Here is a 21,856-nt window from a genome sequence, read left to right as displayed (position 1 = left end):
TATCTGGGATGCAAGCTGTAGGAGATTTAATTTAAACTACATTTTTCTTGTCTTTGTTTCCCTCATCACATGGCATGTGGAAATTCACTGGTTTGGGAGTGCTTTCCATTTTCCAGACATGAAACTTTGGAAAGGTTATTTAACTTACCTGAGTCTTGGTTTTCCTCCTATACAAATGTATATATAGTCAGTTTTTCTGTATCAAATGACAGCGTATCAAACCAAATGACAGTGGTTTACGGTAATAATAATACATTTACGCTCACTCAAGATGCACGTCTGCTCACGTGTGGCTCAGCTGTGGGTCTACTCCTGCTGTGTTCCGTGTTTCTTATTCCCAGACCCAGGCTGGAAAGCATAACCCCTCTGTGGGGTGTGTCTATTATCATGGCTGAAAGAAAGGGTAAGAGAGCTGATGGATGCCTCTTACAGCATCTGCACAGTCCTGGCATAGGCCATGTCCACCACTGTTGCACTGGCCAATGAGAATCACACGGCTAAGGTCAGCATCAGTGGAGCGGTGTGGTGTATACAACCAGCCAGCAAATCACAGAACGCTCTTACAGGGAAGCAGAGAAGTGAAAAAGAAGGGATGAGAAATCTACTCAGCACTCCAAACCTGTGTGAGTCTCAAATAAGGAAAGGCATATACCAGTGCACTGTGACCTAATGGATGCACTACCAGTGTAAGAATTGCTGTCATTTTGAACGGTTTCTTTTACTGTTTTATTTTGAGGATCAAGTCCTTACATACCATTTAAAACCCATCAGGTCTTCATTCTTACCACAAGCCTTTGTAAACTTTCTAACCATCACAGTTGTAGTTTTTTTAAAGCTACATATTTGTCTTTTTATATTTGTGATTTTAAAATGTTACAAGTATAATCACTTATATTTTCTGCTATCTTAAACCCCTTTCAAGACCTTCTTGGATATCCAGGAGGTTTTTGACTTTATTTTTCCCTGATGATTAAAAATTGTCTTGTAGGAAATTTGGAAAATTTTGGAAGGATAAAGAAAAAATCATAAACATCAATGTTCATATTCCTGGCCTAACACACACACATACAAATATGCACAAATATTAATTTTTACTAAATTGGACACCTAACAGTGTATTCTGTGGGGAATGTTTTTCCACTTTACTATATGTAGCTAGCATGCATTTTTGCTGAGTAAAATTTTTTGAAAACATGAACTTAACATTTCGGTATACAATACATATATAATTACGAAGCCCAATAATATATCAAACATTCACGAACCCACTACTCAGTTTGAGCACTAGACCGTTACAACGCCCTTGAAGCACCTGTGTTCCTCTGCTGCTGCCCTTTCCCTCCCATGGGTAAGCACTGTCCTCAAGCCTGTGTCTTGTGTATTGTCATTAGCTGCTGCTTCCTCTTCCTCTTGCTCTTCTTCTCCCTCTTCCTTTTTTAAGTGTTTTCACGTAAGTGTACATCTGCACACAGTGTATCACTGAACTTTGCTTCATGTTGAGCTTTATAAAAATGATATCATATGGCATGATTTTTCCTTTACAAAAATTACAAAATTAGTTTAAATTGTCTTCTGCTGGCAAATATGTAGAAAGTTAAATATTTAGGGAGCTGTTTTACAAAGAACTTACATATCCATCTTTGTGTGCATCCCCAGTTATTTCTTTGAGAATAATTTCTAGAGGTGAAGTTGCTGGGTTAAAAGGTTAGAACATTTGTAAGGCTTTTTTTATGACTGAACATCAGGAAATGTGTCCATCTAGATTTTAATAAAACAAACATTCACATTGTGTGGCAGATAATGATAAATCATTACTAGCTTCCCACTTTAAAAGGCAGTAAGAATACACAAATGCCCCAGTGACTTATCATATTAAAAAGTCCATTTTGACTCCCGGAAATCTACTCTGTTCTTATCACACTGTGATATTACCATTCTCTTAGTTCCTAAGGCTGGAAACCTTAAAGACACCTTCTGGCTACTACCCCACCCCCACTTTAGCCACCGCACACTTGCCCTGAGTCCTCAATTCCTGCTAGTTCTGTCTCTACCACGTCCCTTGAATTCATCCCTCCCCTTTCATTCTTACAGGCACTGCTTTACCGCAAACCTTGCTAACCTGTCACGTGGACCATTACATGGCCTCTTAACTGGTTGCCTTCTTGCCTTCAGTCTCTTGCCTGTCTAATCAGTCCTTCCCTCTGTTATTTTTTTTCTCAAAACACAAACCTGTCTTTAAAACTGAGACCAAAAATCTTTAATATAACTCTTCATTATCCACATGATAAAACCCACACTCCTCAGTTAAAGCCCTCGATCTAACTTAACCTACTCTCCAGCTTTGCTTCCTCATGATTCATCCTCCTCACCCCACACCACCCCACCCCAAGAACTTTGTGTTTTATACTCTAGCCAGTCTGGGCTACTTATTCCCTATTTATTTTCCTGTTTTTTCTTGTTACTCCCTCAACTTAAATACCCTTTCTCTCCCACCCCTTTCCAGCCTTTTGAAATGCTACCCATGCTTTAAGGTTCCACTGAAATGCCAGATCCTCCATGGAGTTCACATCAGTGTAAATCATCGTAGTTCTCCATACATGACCAGGCATGTTTGTTTCTCTCGAAATACTTTGTCAGAACAGGACATTTGCTGGGTGAAAAAAGAATGCTGAGTAGAAAAAGCAGAACACAAACTATATGAAACACATCAATTATAAATAATATTATATATGTAAGTATATGTAGGTAGATATGTGTTTATACATATACATACGTGTCTACCAGGACTGTAGGAATACTTAAGCTTGGCGTTTATTAAGCTTATGAATTTTTTTTTGGAATCAGGCAGGATGAGTACTTTTTAAGAAAAATTACTAATATAATTTTAACTTCTTAGGTTCATTTTCTTTCATAAGGATGCTTGCTTGGGCTTAAACAGGTTTCCATTTTGAGGCTGAACCATCTTTGGTCCAGTGCAGCAGGCCAGGCAGTGTCGTCTCCTCCCTGTTCCACTGTTGACTGGCTGAGTTGGAGAGGCCCGTTTCCTTGCCAAATCTGTCTAGTCATAGTCACGGGTGATGAACAGTCCCCTCAACTGTAAAATGAAAACGTTGCACCAGATGACTGTTAAATGGATGAGTAGATGATCTTTAAGGTCCTTTCCGGCTCTCATGGTCTGAGATATTTTTTGCTCATGAGATAGAAAAATGCTTAAGGACAAAAGAAAGTGCTGATTTGTTCTCCACTGTAGCACCCTCACTGGTGTCAAGTAGCCAGTTGCTCCTTTGATTAACTCTGAGCTGCCAAAATGTGTTGTGTGGGAATTAATGCATTTGGCTTCTGATCCAGGTGCACCACTACCTGTGGGGCCTTGGGTGTGCCCCCTGCTGTCACCGGGCCTGTTAGTGCTTATCTGTGAAATGATGAAGGTGACACTAGATGCTCTTTGAGGTTTTCTAATATTTTATAATTTTATAATAGGTATGTGTGAAGTATCCAAAGGTTGTTTTACCCTATAGTCACTAGCCCATGCTTCAAAGTTAAGGAATCAGTAGAACAGGACAATTCACAATATAATTTTCTCTTCACAAAATAGCGTAGATAGCAAAGTGGAGTATCAGGGTATGCAAACAGATATGTGTAATTGAGGAATCTCCTGGTTCCATCACTTCAGCTTATACCATAGTATTTTTTCTCATCATGGGTGTTTCTCCAGTCTTAAAATTATTACCTTTAGTAATGTAAACAAAAAAATTTTGAAGATATCTTGTAATTAAAATACTGGCATAGATTTTAACACACTAATTTGAGTCAGCCTAGTAGTCCTCCGATCTATCTCAAAATATATGAACTCTAATAATCATTATAGATTTCCTTTTTTAAGAAAGAAAAGTCTTCCTGAAGAGGGCCCCCGCTTAATTTTCAGGGGACAAACTAATCCTTGATATATGATACTTGATTCCAGAGTTGCCTCTGGCAGTTGTTACTATTTAAACAAGTATTTCTTTTCTAGTAATTAGATTTTTTTTTTCATTTTGATGGGTAGTCATAAATATTAACCACCAGCAGTGCAGGAATAATTTATATTCAAATTGTCAGACATCACTCTGTGAACACACAAAATAATTTACATTTATTTAGAGCCTTTTATCCTAAAGTGCTCTACACATATTCCTTTATAATCAGATTGCAAGCTATATATAGGACACTGCTACCTGAAATAGGGCAACAACCAAAGTAATTAAAATAAAGGATATGATGACAAAAAAAGTAGAGGAAAGAAGGAAATATATATTTTACTTGTTTTTATATGCTTTTGTGCCCATAGGATTGGAGAATTCATGTTGACCAAATGCACCAACATAAAAGTGGAATTGAATCTGCTCTAAAGGAGACCAAGGTATGTGAATTACTTCAGGTGAATCAATCAATGTACTTTACTCATCTGTTGAACACTTACTAAAGGAAAACGTGAAAGGAAAAAAAGACAATCCTTGCCTTAGAGGATCTTACATATTGTACCATATTACATTTCAACAGCCCTAACACTTAAACTAACTAAAGAAAGAAAGGTAACTTTATTCAAAAGAAATATAATATATACTATAGTACACATTAGAGATATATCTACTATATATATATATACACACTATATATATATATACACACACATATATATGTACACACTATATGTATATATACATACACACACACACACACACACACACACACACACACACATTTCATCATTTCAACATTTCATCATTCTTTCCTCTCTGGATCCCAAAGGATAACAGAATGCCAGCCCAGCAGTGCTTAGAACCTCCAACTTCCATAGGCTTGCGGCTGCTCTGGCCAGAAATAAGGACTTTTTGGAGGATGTCACAAAGAAACAAAGTTGGAATGAGAAGTTATGGGTCCCAGGCTAGAACTATAAATTTAAGGACCTTCCTCCAACTGGAACATTCTAGTTGTCTTTGAACTGTGCTACAAGAAAGTCATGCTATTCCATTACCTACTTTGTGAACTATAAAGCAGATTCCACTCACGTACAATATAGATATGCATAAGGACTAATGAATTGACTAACACTACCAGGTGCCTTTTTATTTTAACATTCTGCCATGTGTGACTAAAATATTTCTCATTACAGACTTCTTTTGCTATTGAAAATTACAAGCTATCTTTTTCACAAGTGGTTGAGAATTTGTGGGATGGATTGAAGGGGATTTAGCCCGTCTCATACTGTTTTTGAAAAATATATTTGTGAATTTTTTTATCTACTAAAATCCTATGGAATTTCTAGGGATTTTTGGATAAACTTCATAATGAAATTAGCAGGACTCTGGAAAAGATCGGCAGCCGAGAAAAGTACATCAACAATCAGCTTGAGCACTTGGTTCAAGAATATCGTGCAGCTCAAGCCCAACTGAGTGAGGTAACTTAGGAATGATAGATCCCCAGGGATTTATTTCAGTTGGTGACCCCAATTCCCAAACTTGATACAGCACTTTTCATTTGAGAATCGTGAAATGCTTTTCACAAATAGCAACACATGGATTCTCTGCCTACTTTAGGAAGCCACGTGAGGCAATAGAACTTGTCATCTTCATGTTACATGAAATAGAAATTATCTCCTAGAAGTCTTTAAATGCGTTTCTTCATTTGATTTAAATAAATGAAGGCATGTATTGTTGGGGAACATTACTTAGAACAGGAACAGAGTGTCAGGACACCTGGTTTTGTTTCTAAGTCTGCCGTTAATTTACCGTATGAGTAGGAGGAAAAAGAATAGTATGCATTTACATGTGTCAGAGGGAAAAGACATCCTTGCCTTAATGGCTTACAGCCACATAATAAGGAATATGAAAGCAAGACACGTTCAAAGACAAGCAGTTTAATTAATTTAATGAGCAAATTTTTTAATCCTTTCAAGGTTTCAGAATTTCCACCAAAAAAATAAAATAAAACCTTCAGCCTTTGAAAGCAGCAGTCCTTTGTACCCCAGTTGGGATCTCAAGGCTTTCCTTGGGAGTGATGCCCCTCTTTTCTGTTGTTGAAGGGAGACTAGTAAGAACACCTGCAAATGTCAGTTGAAGACATTTTTTTTTTCTTTCAGCAAAAAGGGGTAGAAGAAGGAAAAAAATGGAAATAAACTTGAGATAACTTCTGTACTTTCAGAAGTTCTCAAAGACCAAACAGAAAATAATCTTCACTTTTTTATTACGTTATTTATTTAACAAATGATTCCCTGATATACACAACTACCCATGGATGTTTTTACTTCCAAAATGCTGTAAAAGTCTCTGATTAAAACCACTGTGTATCTGTCAAGCATTGATATTAAATAATTGTTAGATTAGTTCCCAAGAACATATTCCATACTGTCATACCATTTGTTAATCCTTATTAATAGCTCATCCTGATGCTGTATTATGATTGATTTTTTAGAACTGGTTTTCTCTGCATAGCATGCAAATTAGATCGACCAAGAGCTACTCTCCTAAACTGTTTGGGAATAGCCGAGGACAGTTTTTATTGTGCACCATGCCCATGTGAGTTACACCATCAGTATGTGAAGGTTAAGGTCATTCATCATTTTATAGTACTTTAGTTTAAGTACATGGTGCCTATTAGGGCTATAAAATAGCTACAGTTAAATGTCACTTTCACAAATGTATTCACAAATGGGGGGGTGTCATAAAATGATATGCAGAAATTGCAAACACAAAGAGGTCATATTTAAGTAATCTGCTTCTGTCTTGAATTTGTCATTAAACAAAATGTTTTCTCCCTTAGGCAAGGGAGCGATACCAGCAGGGTAATGGCGGAGTAACGGAGAGGACCAGGCTCCTGTCTGAGGTACACACTGTGCCCGTGCTCTTTTCCCACCATCAGCCGAGCCCTGGCTGTTCAGAGCCATTGGTAGTTTAATACTGCTACAACCGTGCGTTATTTCAGTAACTGCTTCCTGTGGCTTTAAGTCCTTTTCTTTAGGAGAAAATCCCTAGTTTTCTTATCAGTGAATCCAGTGATGTATTTATGTACTACTTATTTCCATAAAATGCCTGAAGTTGTTTTATTCACTTTTTAACATAGAACGTGCTGATAATATTAGCACATTTATAACCCTCCTTAATCTTTTTAAAAACATAACATTTATAATTAATATATAGAAGCGTAGGTAAAGCACTGGCTTAAATGGCTTATAACAAGTTTTAATGTTAGTCTGTAAGATATAAGATTTGTTTTCAGTGATTGCTCCTGATGTGTGTGACCCTGAATATTTCTCTACCCACAAACTAGAAGTGGCTTGTAACCTTTTCCTTCTGGGAACTTCTGAAACATTTGCATATATTATTGTATTTATTTTCATTATCTTGCAAAAGAGTAAGATCTAATATATATTCCAATTTTTTTAATGAAGAGCTGAGAGGAAGAAAAATCTTACAAGATCAGTAACCAGTGTACAAGATTATCTTTGGTTACAGTTCAGTGTAATTGTCATGGGCTTTTTCTATATAATAGAATTAAGCTCCTTTTATAGGGATTATTTGAGGCATAAATAGTTATTTTAAAATACTAAAAATATAACTTTAGAAATATTTAGACTCTAATCCTGTGGTGCCTCTAGGCAAATAAAATGTTATGTAGAAGTAAAGTGCTCACTTAATGTTAGGTAAATTAACACTTGAAGGGAGTCCAGGGAACCATTTAGTTCTTTTGCAGGAGGTAGTTATCCCCAGTTGTAACATTGCAGGTGCCTAAAAAAAATTAATTTGCTTTACTTGAATGAGCACTTGATTCCCAAGGAAGTTTTTACTCACCAGTATGATAAAAATAAAGCCTACTAAGTTACAATAAGTATGGCTTAGTTCTAGTCATTTAAAAATTTTTTGATTTTTTAAAGATAACGTACTAGATTAGAATTTTGCTAATAGAAGTTATAGTAGTATAATTTTGAGTATGACGTAGAGTACAGATAAGAGCCAATATGACAGCACGATGTGCCTCTTGGAGAGATTGGTTTGGATAGAGCAGTTAGCATATTTTTATATGCAGCCATATGTTATAAACATTATTTTTAGTGTCCTGTACAGGAAAAAGTGGCATCTTTTCTTATAAGACTATAATATTAAGATACCTAGTAAACCTCGGAAATCCAAAATCTTTCTCTGGATGTGTATACTATTTTAATTAGTAACTGATTATTAAAGACTGGCATGGTAGATGCAAGGGGATAATGGCAAGCTTTACATGCCATTAATGACAACCGAACCATTTGCATTGTCACATGACAATCTGAGACAGTCATTTGGTGAAGTTAATGTTAGGAGCACTCTCAGAAGATAAAAAGCCTAGTGTGTCTGCATACTTTATCTTATTATTCTAATTGTGTCCAGAAGAGTCCTAAGATCTTTATATCCCTTTACAGATGTATTGTATCCAAATGTTCTTAATACATCATTCAGTAATTTTGGAGATTTTATTAAAATTCAGAGCTCATGAAGACTTTTTTTTTTTTTTTTTTTCAATTAAAGGTTACAGAAGAACTAGAAAAGGTAAAGCAGGAAATGGAAGAAAAAGGCAGCAGCATGACTGACGGCGGTGAGTGCACACTCATCCTAAGGGGAAAATGAGCAAGACGAGAATATACCTTTAAGAAATCTGTTTAACAAAATGGTATTAGAAAATAGGGAATCTGCTTTTTAAAATGAATTTGAGGAGAGGTAGTAAGTACATGGTACAGAGATGGCATCTGATAATCAGTTTTTCCTTATAAATCAGCTGAAAAGAGTCATTTTTTTTTTTACTCTCATTTAAGATTTTTTGATTCAAACTGCACTGATTCAGAGATAGAGTGGGAAATATTTAGTATATACTTTGTTATTCCAGTTTTTAGAAAATAATATTTTCTGTTTTCATCAAATGAGCTTCATTATTCCATTTTATGTACAAAAGAGCATTAAGTGCATGCCCACACGGCATGGAGGCAGGGATGGGACGACCTTTGTTTTTCTTCCTCTCCCCCTAGTAGACCTGACTGGGCAGGGGTCAAATAGAGAAGAATTAATAATCCTCTACTAATCATGCTCCATCATGAGCTAGTGACTTTGACATGGCCCTGGGTGATTGCCTAAGGCCCTTCTGTGCTCTAGAAAGATTTTCTAGAGCTCTAATTGTATATACTGAGGGATCCTTTAAAAGGGGATGTATGAAGATTTTGCTAGGTTTGAATGAGCCCATTATCTGTGTCTCACAGGTAATTCTTTCTTTTTTCGCCAGTTGTATCTGTTTTCCTTCAGACAAATATTCTAGCCCATAAAAAATATTAAAAGACATCCTCAAATACCCTTTTAACAACTCCTCCCCTAGAAAAGAAAGGAAATTCAGCCGTAGCACATCAAATGCTGCATCATTTCCCATCCTAAAAAATCTCAGGTGTTTAAAATACCACCGCAAAACCGTGTGAATGCCAGTACGTTGTTGGCTGTGTTTTTAACCTCATTTTTGTCTTCAGACAAAGTGAGGAAAATGTCATACAATTCTGTAATACACTGATACTCCAAATATACATTTTTATTGCATGTTATTTTCATTCTGCAGCTCCCTTGGTGAAGATTAAACAGAGTTTAACAAAGCTGAAGCAAGAAACTGTTCAGATGGACATCAGAATTGGTGTTGTAGAACACACATTACTCCAATCAAAACTGAAAGAGAAGTCTAACATGACTAGGGACATGCATGCGACAGTCATTCCAGAATCTGCAGTAGGCTCTTATTAAAATATACTGTTTTTCATGCTTCTGATTAGTTGTTTTTTTATATCAAAGTATATTTCACGTTGCATAGATTTTCAAAACACAAAGCACGTTCAGTGGGTGTTTTTTTACATATATACACATACCTATTGTATCGTGATAATGGATGGTTAAAGCCTTTAAATTGAATATAATAAGGTGATTAAAAAGTCTCACTTTGAAAGAAACTTTCACTAATCAATACATATGTTAAAGCCCCCACCTGGTGGCATGTTTTTCTTACTGTTCCTTATGTAAGCCAATGTCCATGACCCATGCCTTCGGTAGTGCGGCTGCTGCTGACACCACATGGACCTTTGACATGAGCCTGGCACCTTCAGTTTGGTCCACCTCTGCAGTGACCACAGTTGCCTCTGTGCCCAGCGGCAGCTAATGATGGCTGGGGATTCTTTTTTAAGAACCCAGACTACCCTTGCCTCAGCTTTATGGTTACCTAAAATCACATTTCTTTTAAAAAGCATATGAAAAAACTTCAGTGTACTTATTAACATTTGAAGCTTATTACCTATCATGAGTATGTCATGGCTAAAATGATTTTGTATCATCTCTGATCTAAGGTCACCTAATAAACATTTCAGGCATGTTTGAGTCTGTAGTGACAAAAAAAAGTATATACGTGTCTCAGTCCTAGTTTTTTCTGTGGTATCGGCTGTACTAAAGAATCATTTATAGCAGAATGGGAGACAGCAAGACACGTGAAGATCAGCCTCCCAGTGTCAGTGATTTTTCCTTACACATCTTACTGAGCAAAATTCTACTCTGGGACTGCTAAATTGCTAAAATAAGCAATACTAGCATGACCAGACTTAACATCTGGGGGAAACTGGTGAGGAGAGCACAAACCAGAAGATAGCCTGCATTTATGTTTTAAAAAGAAGAAAAGAAAATCTGGTGAATTTTGATAAGAGTACTATATTTGTATAGGACATCAAAAATAATAAAATCCCCTTTTCAATTTTTATCGTAATATTTTGTCTCCCCAATTTTTTGTCTTAGTCTTTATAGGTAACACACACACACACGCAAATATTTTTCTTCATACTCTTCTTGAGTTTAAGTTTAGTTAAAAGAAAAGGAGTATGTGTAAACTTTTCTATGACCCAAGAGGGTGATAATCAATACAATGACAAAGAAGTCAGTTCATTTAGTTTGGGATAATAGGCAGTTTGAAAAACTCCAAAATTTTCCTTCCCTTATTTTATGGTTATTGAGTGGGGCCTAGAAGAAAGAGGGAAACCCAAACTTTGGTCCCACAAGCTAACACTGAGTCCCTTGGAACTTACTCGCATAGGCACTGTCATGGCTGCACAGTTTTTTGATGAATTCAATCAATGCAGAGAATCCTTCTGAATAAATCAGAGCTCTCCATAAAATATACTTTTGCTCAGAAGCAAAGTACACTCTTTACTTTGTGTAAACATGCAGTAATCTAAGAACTCTTCCAATAAGTAGTGTGAGCAACCTATTTTTATTTCTTCTCTGAAATAATCCAGTTTACTCCATTTGAGCTGGTTACTCCTCCTCTGTGTTCTCATAGAACACTGAATACCTCTGATACAGAATTGATTGTATTGCATTGGGATTATCTATTGTCTTCTACCCTAATAGTCCGAGCTGCTTGAGGAGAGGGAGAATGTCTTTTTCATTTCCATAATTCTACTCAAGTACCTAGCACACGGAGCACAGGTTAGTAAAGGAATGGGTGGATGACAGGCATTACCCAGTTCCTATTCCACAACATGGCAAATTTAATGACTTTAAGCCTATGAGTTTTGACACAGTTTTGAGATAGTAACTGTAAATGATGGGTTTTTTTTTACCCTGTGGTATTAGATTGGAGTTGGAAGCATCAGTATGGACTCATGGTTTTTTAATACATACAGATTAACAAATATATAAATATATAGAAACACATGTGTACATATATGCATGCATTTACGATTTCTGTGTCTAAGAGGGCCTAGAATCAGTGACAGCTCAGTAACAGAATGTTTCCCTCAGATCTTGGTTTTTAATTTTTCTACTGAAAAAAAAAAAACAAAAACAGCCTTCTTAGAAAAACTAAGACTTCTGGGCTGGGGCAGGGAAAGCACAATATGAATCGGGAATATTTCATTCTGCCAGAAAGTAAAGAAGGGCTCAAAGAATGATGGGAAAATGGCTAAAGGACACAGATTGAGGGGTGTCCTACCAGCCAATCTGGGACAACTGGACATTAAATAATGATAGTAATGAACTCTAGCCTACAGAATAAAACAAGAAATCGTGAGTCCATTCAGATAGAAATTATGAAAATTAATCAAGGAAACCTCACTTAAAATGGAATCAGAAAGCCCTGAAGGGGGGAGCTCTCATGCACATCCCACTTGTTGCAGCCTGCATGACCAGCAGAGAGAAGGAAGATAAGAATTATCTTGACAAGGAAAGACATTTTTTTCACACAGGAATTTCATTTTCTGCTTTGAAGAAAAAAAAAGGAAAATCTCTCCCGGCCCAGCAACAAAGCACTAACCATTGCTTGCAGCCAGTGAGAAACTGCCACAACCTTAAACTGTTGCTCTTTGCAATGAACTTTTGTTCAAAACAACCCTCCCCAATTTCCTCCTAACCTAGTAAAAGCTGACTTTCCCTTTGTCTCTTCAGATTTGCCTGTGGTTCACCATAGCTTGCATGTCCCATATTGCAATTCCCCTGCTATTTCCAAATACACTCATTTTTCTAGTAATATAAGTGGGTATTTTATTTTTAATGTTGACAAAATGAATGAATCAATAGAAGAAGAGAGGTCTTCCTTACAACAGAATGATAGCTAATGTAAAAAGAATGTTACATTTAGAAATTGCCATCTAGCGATTACCATAGTAATTGTTTCAGGCAAGAATCAAAGGGTATGTGAAAGTATTTCAATCTAAAATGGAACCAGAAGAGGGTACCTGGGTGGCTTAGTCAGTTAAGCTTCTGACTCTTGGTATTGGCTCAGGTTATGATCTCAGGTTGGTGAAATCAACCCTCAGGTTGGGCTCTGCACTGACAGCATGGAGTCTGCTTGGGATTCTCTCCCTCCCTGTCTGCCCCCCCCCCCACTTATGCACAGGCACTGTAAATAAATAAATAAATAAAGCCAGAGGATATGAAACAGGACTCTCACTTATGCTATGCACCCTCAGAACATAATTTAAGAACTGAGAGAATGATTTCTCCTAAATGTCTGATTTATAGAAGACCCAGATTTAGGGCAGCTGGGCAGCTCAGTTGGTTAAGTGTCTGACTTTGGCTCAGGTCATGATCTCACAGTTTGTGGATTCGAGCCCCACATCAGGCTCTGTGCTGACAGCTCAGAGCCTGGAGCCTGCTTCAGATTCTGTGTCTCCTTCTTTCTCTGCCCCTCCCACACTCGTGCTCTGTCTCTGTCTCTCTCTCTCAAAAATGAATAAACATTAAAAAATTTAGAAGACCCAGTCTTATCTCCTGAACAGTGAACGTATGCCAAGAGTCTCTCCCCATCCTTAAGCCAGTGAACTGATTGCTCAGATTCTGGCCTTCCCATCTGTGCACTCCTTGTTCAAAAATACAGCCCTCCCTGAACTCTCAACAGATTCACCTGTAGCTTGCATGTGTGTCCTGAATTGTAGTTCCTCTGCTATTCCTGAATAAACTCAATTTCTGGTCATTTGAGTTTGCTTCAGTTTTCCTCTTTATTTAAGTTGACAAAAGCTAAAACCACTAGGTAAAAGTTTAATGAAAATCTGGATATTTGCATAGTCTCAAACTATTCCACAAAGAAAAAAATGGTAATGTTACAAAAGAAAAACCCTAGCAGACGCCACTTTAAGTGATCAAAAGTTAACATCAGTAGTAGTGGAACAAATAGACACCAGGTGTCTCCTGAAAAGGGCACACACTTATGTGATTCCTTCTGAAAATGCATGACTTGAATCTAATCATGAGGAAACATCAGAGGAATCCAGTGGAGGGACATTGTACAAAATGGCCTATATTCTTCAAAAATGATAAGGTCATGAAAAACAAGAAAGACTGAGAAACTGCTCCAAATTAGAGACAAAAGAGACATACTTGTATGCAACAAACCATTCCAGTTTGGATTTCTGGACCAGAAAAAACATTTTGTAAAATGACAGGTAAAATTTGAATAAACTCTGTAGATTGGATAATAGTATCAAATTAATGTTAACGTTTTCATATTTGTACTATGGTTATGTAAGGGAATATCCTTGTTTTTACCAATATATAGAAGTATTTGGAGGTAAAGGTGCCTCCTGTTAGCAACTTGCTCTCAAATGATTCAGAGGAAAAAAAGTGTAAATGTATGTGTGCGTTTGTATATTCACATATATATGAATAGAAGGAGGGTGATAAAGAAAATGGGTGAATTGTTAACATTTTGGAAGTCTGAGGGAAGGGCATATAGAAATTCATTGTATTTTTTTAGGAGGTGCAGCTTTTTATTGAAGTATAATTAACATATAGTGTTATGTTAGTTTCAGGTGTACGATATAATGATTCAACAATTCTATACATTACTCAGTGCTCATGGAGACAAGTGTACTCTTAATCCCATTTATCTATCTTACCTGTCCCCTCTCTTTGTGCCCCCGTTGGCAACTACCAGTTTGTTCTTTGTATTTAAGACCCTGTTTTTTAGCCAGTCTCTTCTTTGTTTGTTTTGTTATTGTTGTTTCTTAAATTGCACATATGAGTGAAATCCTAGGTATCTGTCTTCTTCTATCTGACTTATTTCATTTAGCATAATACCCTCTAGGTCCATCCATGTTGTTGCAAATGGCAAGATCTCATTCTTTTTTATGACTGAGTAATATTCCATTGTGTGTATATATACACACACGTGTGTGTGTGTGTGTGTGTGTGTGTGTGTATAGATATAGATTCTACATCTTCTCTATCCATTCATTTATCTATGGATACGTGGGTTGCTTCCATATCTTGCCTATTGTAAATAATGTTGCAGTAAACATAGGGGTGCATATATCTTTTTTTTTTTTTTTGAATTAGTGTTTTCCTATTCTTTGGGTGAATATCCAGTAGTGGAATTACTGAGTCATATGGTAATTCTGTTTTTTATTTTTTGAGGACCTTCCATACTGTTTTCCACAGTAGCTGCACCAGCTTGCATTCCCACCAACAGTACACGAGTATTACTTTTTCTCCACATCTTCACTGACACTTGTTATTTCATGTGTTTTTGATTTTAGCCATTCTGACAGGTGTAAGGTGGTATCTAGCTCATTTGCATTTCTATGGTAATTAGTGATGTTAAGCATCTTATGTCTTTTGGCCATCTGTATGTCTCCTCTGAAAAGATGTCTACTTAGGTCCTCTGCCCATTTTTAATCAGATTATTTGGGAGGGGGGGTTGATGTTGAATTGTTTAAGTTCTTTATATACTTTGGATATTAAACCCTTTCCATTGTATTTTTTTACCAATTTTTCTATAAAGCTGAAGTTATTTTAAAATATAAAGCTTAAGAAATGATGGTTCTTGGAGATTATATGCTCTATATAGAAGTTAGCCTGTCCCTGAATCAAATAGAAAATCAACTTGTTAAAATAATATGAACTCCCCAATAAAATTATATGGCCCACTGAACACATCTTATATCTTCATAATCATTGATTCATAGGGAATGGTTTTTGACAATTCTAAGGAAGTTTTTTCTCCTGCCCTGTAGCTTATCTAGGTCAGCATTTCCCATGAGTTTTTCACAAAAACAAATTTCTGTAACCAGTAAATTTGAAAATGTTAAAAACGGGTTTCATTTTCTTTAGAACTTCTCATCTGCATTGTGAATCTGCAAATAGCAAATATAGTTCCATTATTATTTTTTTTAAATATGTAATCACCTTTTCATCCAAGAACATTCTTTGAGTGCAGATTTAGGTAAATGAGCACGTGAAAATCAGTATACAAACTTAAGATTATTTTCAACCTTTTGTTAGGAAGACGAGGAGACCCATGTCACTCTGGTTCACAACTCTCCTGCGTGGATGATAACATGCATGCAATGCTCTTCGAATTTCAGTAGACTTTGAAGATTTGGGAGACTTTATAGAGAACCTAGGATTACATGGCCAAATGTTTTTCTTCTTAAAACTCTTCTATGCTGGCCAAAACAGCTTTTTGTTTTTCCTTTAAAGCAGTCTTTAATAACAACATAATTATAGTAGTTAGAATGTCCTGCTCTATTTTGTGGTCAAATAGTAACCATTATCATAGCTTTACCTTTTTCAAAACAATGTGCCTAACAACCAAGTCTAAATCCTAAAACTTTATATTTTAAAAGGAGAAATGGCATTTTAAAGAGTGAAAACAATTTGGATTCACTGGTTTGTTTGTTTGTTTGTTTGTTTTGACAAGACTTTTTTTTTTAAATACAGGAGAGAGGAGAATAAGAACCGGGCTCATCTAAATGTGTCCCAAATAATGTGTCCCAAGTGTTAGATTTACATATTTGTGCACATTTGATACAGACATGCAAAGTTCAAATTTGTGATTCACTGACTCACCATCAGCACCTTATTTCAGGGCTGTGTCGGGCCCCTCCATACTTTGTCCTTGTACTGCTTCATACTGCAAGGACCCTTTCCAGTTGACCATCAGTACCCCAGAATCCATCACCTGCTCCTTCCCATCCCCTACTTGAGACGCTACTGGAGAGGCCCCAAGCTCCTGTGCATAGCCCCATCTCTATGGGTCAGAGTTAACAACTAGTTACAACTTTCTTACCCTGCAAAACATTCTCTAGGCTAGCAACCTCTGAAGTTTCTGACTCTGCTTGGACATCAAAATCAAACAGGCAACTTAAAAAAAAAATTCCCAGCCCTCTTACCCCTCAATCTTACTTGATAGTTCTTTGATAGTTCTTGGGTGGGACTGAGAAGTCAGATATATTAAAAAGCTCCTCAGATGACTGTGAGGGGCGCCTGGGTGGCTCAGTTGGTTAAGCACCTGACTTCAGCTCAGGTTCTGATCTCATGGTTCATGAGTTTGAGCCCTGCATCAGACTCTGCTGTCAGCTTCAGATCCTCTGACTTCCTCTCTCTCTGTCCCTCTGCCCTCTCTCTCTCTCAAAAATAGGCATTTTAGGGGAACCTGGGTGGCTCAGTCGGTTGAGCGTCTGACTTCAGCTCAGGTCATGATCTCACAGCTCGTGAGTTCAAGCCCCGTGTCGGGCATTGTGCTGACAGCTCGGAACCTGGAGCCTGCTTCAGATTCTGTGTCTCCCCCTCTCTCTCCCCCTAACCCACTTGCATTCTGTCTCTGTCTCTCTCAAAAATAAATAAACATTAAAAATTTTTTTAAATACAAAAAAATAAACATTTTAAAGAAAAAGAAAAAGCTCCTCAGATGACTCTGATGCAGCTAATCGAAGAACTACTTTGGGGAGCTATCACTGCAAAAATTGTCCCTGCCTACAAGTAAACAGATAAAGCATCTTAGGTTTGAAGAGCTCTTTAAAAGAGATCTAAGCTAGTGTTTCTTTTCTTTTCTTTTTTTAATGTTTAGTTTTGAGAGAGAGATTGCATGTGCAAGTTGGGGAGGGGCAGAGAGAGAAGGAGGCAGAGGATCCAAAGCAGGCTCTGTGCTGAGAATGGAGAGCCCGATGTGGGGCTCAAACTCATGAGCTGTGAGATCGTGACTTAAGCCAAAGCCTGATGCTTAACCGACCGAGCCACCCATGTGCCCCTAAAGTAGTGTTTCTTAACATTTGGCCCGTGGACTATCTTAACATTAGCCCTACCTGGGGTGACTTTTAATAGGTACCTGAGATTATTTAAAAGATACTAGAGTTTGAGACATACGAATATTAAAAACTGCCAATTAAAAAAAATCATAAAACCAATGTCCAAAAAGGTTAAGTGGCTTGCCCATTTTCAAACCAAGACTACAAACCTCAGTTTCCTAAATGGTTCTCCATGCACTTGGAGCAGCTCTATGGGAACTTCATGTTCACAGCTCCTGTCACGTATGCTTCCTATCTGAATCCCAAAGCAACAGTATACAGTCACATTTCCATTCATGCCCAATGAGTACTTATTTTTCTCTAGTCCCTATACAAAGGCTTTTGGATAGAATAGTGGATGGGGAATCCAGACACCTTGATTCCAACCACAAGTCTGCTAGTAACTTTCTGCATGACTTTTAGGACATCACTTACCCTCAGTGTCAGGTTTTTTTTTTGTTGTTTTTTTGTGGAAAGTTAGGGGTAGGACTAGAATATTCTGGATGCTTTTAGTCCTAAAATTGTGCGAATTTAAACCTTTAGCAGGCTCTCCTATAGTAAATAATTTGCAAAGGTGTACCAATTCCTAAGAGCTGATTGTCAGATATTTAGAAACTTTGAGAGCAGTTGTTAAACTGTTGGTAGCTTAAAGCCAGCACATAATGGGAGTATTTACACCATGGAAATAGGAAAACACTAAAAATTAGGGCTTTAAAAAGAAGACAAAAACAAAACAAAAAGCGGGTTTACCAGCACACCACTTATAGGCAGTATTATAATGTTCTCTAGACCAGAACCAAATGCAGTAAATACATAACAGAATGTTCCGCCATATTTTAAGGTAGATTATTATAGTACTAATTGAATTAGATCAGATTTGCAAATTGTTCTGAAAAATCATTAAGTCTCCATAAAGCCACTCAGTGTGTCAAATGTGCATCCCCTGTACCATTTTATTGATGTAACTTTACTGCCTTTCTAACTAAACCCAGTTCCTTTTACTGCCTCTCAAATCAATAGGCTAAAGCAGCCCAAGCATCCTCCCTCACGATAGATTCAAAGATCATGCTTGTACAACTGAAAAAAAATGTAGAATGCACAACTAGTCCAATTACTTGCTATAAAAAAAACAACTAATTCAGTTCACTGCATCATTGATCCATTTAATTGTATAGCAGCTTCCTATTGATAACAGGAAATGTCCCTGACTCAACCATGCTGAAACTGAAACTGGCCAGTTTTCCACAACCATAAATTTCAATAATGATTCTACATAATACACAGAGACTAAAAATCATAGCCAGAGTTTATTACATTTTTCTTGGTTTCACTGACGTATTTCCCTTGCATATGACCTGATTTCTCTTATGCTTCCTGGGCTTCATTAGTCATTAAATGCTAGCCTATACTTACGTTCATGACTGGATATTTTATTTCAGATAGAGATTGTGACAGATTTTAAACTCCTTATTCATTTGACTCTTGGAAACCATTCAGCAATCCATGAGCTTTACGGAAGGTGCTGATGATCTGGACGTGCTACCTTCGTTCATATTTCTGACCACTTGGTTTAGGCAGATGCTATTTAGTATACTCATGGAATACAAATACAACAAAAATGGGATGGATAACTACTATATTTTGGGCATAATAGTAGGTGCTGAAGGAAACAAATAATCAGACATAATCTCTCCCGTCAAGAGCTCCCAGTCTAACGGGAAAGATCTATGCATTAACTAAAATGTTATACTGGTAAGTCTCATAATAGAGAAATAAACTGAATGGTACTCAAGTTGGGTGAAGAAGTAATTCTAACTTGGAGAAAACAAAGAAGAATTTATAGAGTTGGTCCTTGATGGATGAGTAAAAATCCAGGAGCAAATGAAAACAGGAATGGCCATGCCACACAGAGGGAAAGACACAAAGTCAGGGGGTGCAGAAGGGCATTAAGGGATCAGGTCGCAGAGAGGAAGGATTAAAGGTACACCAGGAGGAAAAGAGGGAAGATGAAACGGAAGATTTTGAATGTCAAGATAAGGAATCAAGCAGGAGAAGTGGTAAATCAAGTAGGCATGATACAATAAAACATAATAACAGACCTGGATACAGTGCAACACAACTGAGGAGACAGGAATCCACGGAGAGGAAAGGATGTTTCATCCAGGTCTTTCAGAATTTTGCAAAATGGGAAAGAGGAGAAGCAGCACTCTAGGAAGAGGGGCCAACGTGAGCCGAGGCACAAAGACAGTCATGATGACTAGCATTATCACTATGGATGCAAAGCACTGTGCTAAGCATTTTATCTATATTATCACATTTTATTTTGCTCCTGAGTGAGGGAGTTAATATTTCCATTTCATAGATATGAAACTGAGATCCAGGGAAGCCATGTAACAGGCCCAAAGCCACATAGTAGTGGACTCAGGCACTATACCATAAACCTTCAATCTGAGAAATATAATGATATATGATATGACATTGGAGGGTAACAGTAAATCAAGGTGGTTAGAGTGCAATAATTTTTTAAATCACAATTATCATTTATTGACCAGCTACTATGTCGCAAGGAAGTTAATACGTGATTCATCACAGTGCCTTGAAGGAAAAAATGGACCCAAATGACTCAGTTAGTAGCAACCTTAGTAATTCTTGCCACACAAAAAGTACAGAGGGAGCTGAGAAGAGCAGGGAGACAGGATGTCAGGCATGACTGTGCAGAGAAGCATCAGTGAAGAAATGCAAGGAAGTTTGGCAGTGGTGTTGACAACTACACTATTCTATGCCTGCTCCCTTTGACCCTTCTTACATAATACATGTAAAGGAGGAGCCAGATTCAAGGTCAGGACAGAGACCCTAGATGCTCTGAACCCTGTTGTATTTGAAGCATGTTGAAACCGTCATGTGGATACACTTAAATAGACAGCTGCTGGGGCGCCTGGGTGGCTCAGACGGTTAAGTGTCCAACTCTTGATTTCCGCTCAGGTCATGATCTCACGGTTTGTGACATCAAGTCCCGCTCTGATAGTGCAGAGCCCATTTGGGATTCTCTCTCTCCCCTCTCTCTGCCCCTCCCTCATGTATTCTTTCTCTCTCTCTCTCTCTCTCAAAATAAATAAGTACCCCCCCCCAAAAAAATAGCTGCAAAAACTGTCAAATTTGGCATGGGATATTTTGTAATGGGAGATGGTAGAGGAAACTGCCTAGAAACTAAAACAGAATATGAGAAAAGGACCAAGCTTCTATTTCCTTGGAGGGGACTAGGATGGCAAAGACCAAGTCTGCCCAGGGATGTCAAGATTTAGTCCAGTCTGGAATCAGGAAGTGGCAGTTTTTGAGTGTCATCCAGGGGCTGCAGGCCAGGGATCAGAGAGAGTTAGTATGATACCAAACGCTAACTTAGGTAATGTCAGGTCACGGAGAGTGAGAACAGGATCTGGTGTTCCTCAGGCCTGGGCTGGTAGGGAAAGCGGAAGTAGGTAGGGATATTGGGTGGGACTCTTTCTGCAGTGACCACACCTTGGAGGGAAATCCCCAAAGCCCAAGATACCAGAAAACCTCATGGCCCTTCAGAAATCTGTCAGCAGCCTCCAAGTATTATTTCCAGAAGGTGCTGCTGATCCAAAATGGCTCCCTTCAGTCAGATTTCTTATTTCTTGGTTTGGGGAGATGATATTTAGTCCTAATATCACTGGGATTATGGACAAGGCTGGAGTGACTTTAGCCCAATACACACCAGTTGGCCATTAGCAGGTCAGCCCCGCTCATTTACACGTACAGGTGGCTAGCTGGTAGCGGGCAAGGCTGATGTGGCTCTAGAATGTAGGGCAGAATCAGGACTAGAGATGGGAATCATCTACCAGGAGGCTGTACCTCAAGCAGAAGCTGAGACTGGGGAAGGGACCAAGGATTGGAAATGCTTACCTTGATGACATGATACTATACATGGAAAATCCGATAGACTCCACCAAAAGACTGCTAGAACTGATACATGAATTCAGCAAAGTTGCAGGATACAAAATCAATGTACGGAAATGCTTACCTTTAAGAACTGGCCAGAGGAAGGAAACTAAGAAGGATTAATCAAATAAATTAAAAGTAAGTGAGAATAAACTTCCAATGTTTCCCTTTTTCTCCTCCTTCTTCATTTCTTGTGTATGAGTTTTATTTTACACACTGATTTGTAATTGGAACAAACCTTCAAAAAGGAAACTCGTTTCATTGTAAAACGATGGTAAATGATTCCTCCCTCTGGGGAGGCTGTATACAATGGGACAA

The 21,856-nt window shown here is 37.7% G+C and overlaps 1 protein-coding gene across 1 annotated transcript in view; it reads left to right on the top strand.

The window, feature by feature from the left end:
* Positions 1-10,788, top strand: part of IFT57 (intraflagellar transport 57) — a 53,047-nt gene extending 42,259 nt beyond the window's left edge. The window contains exons 7-11 of the mRNA XM_045501922.1: positions 4,328-4,399; positions 5,306-5,437; positions 6,799-6,861; positions 8,541-8,607; positions 9,607-10,788. Of these exons, the coding sequence (XP_045357878.1) occupies positions 4,328-4,399; positions 5,306-5,437; positions 6,799-6,861; positions 8,541-8,607; positions 9,607-9,785 (513 nt within the window). The 3' untranslated portion in view covers positions 9,786-10,788. The remainder of the gene's footprint in view (positions 1-4,327; positions 4,400-5,305; positions 5,438-6,798; positions 6,862-8,540; positions 8,608-9,606) is intronic.
* The last annotated feature ends 11,068 nt before the right edge of the window (positions 10,789-21,856 follow it).

This window comes from Leopardus geoffroyi, chromosome C2, assembly GCF_018350155.1.
Source record: "Leopardus geoffroyi isolate Oge1 chromosome C2, O.geoffroyi_Oge1_pat1.0, whole genome shotgun sequence".
NCBI lineage: Eukaryota > Metazoa > Chordata > Mammalia > Carnivora > Felidae > Leopardus > Leopardus geoffroyi.
Note: the sequence above shows the minus strand (reverse complement) of the source record. Positions and strands in the feature narration are given on the sequence as shown.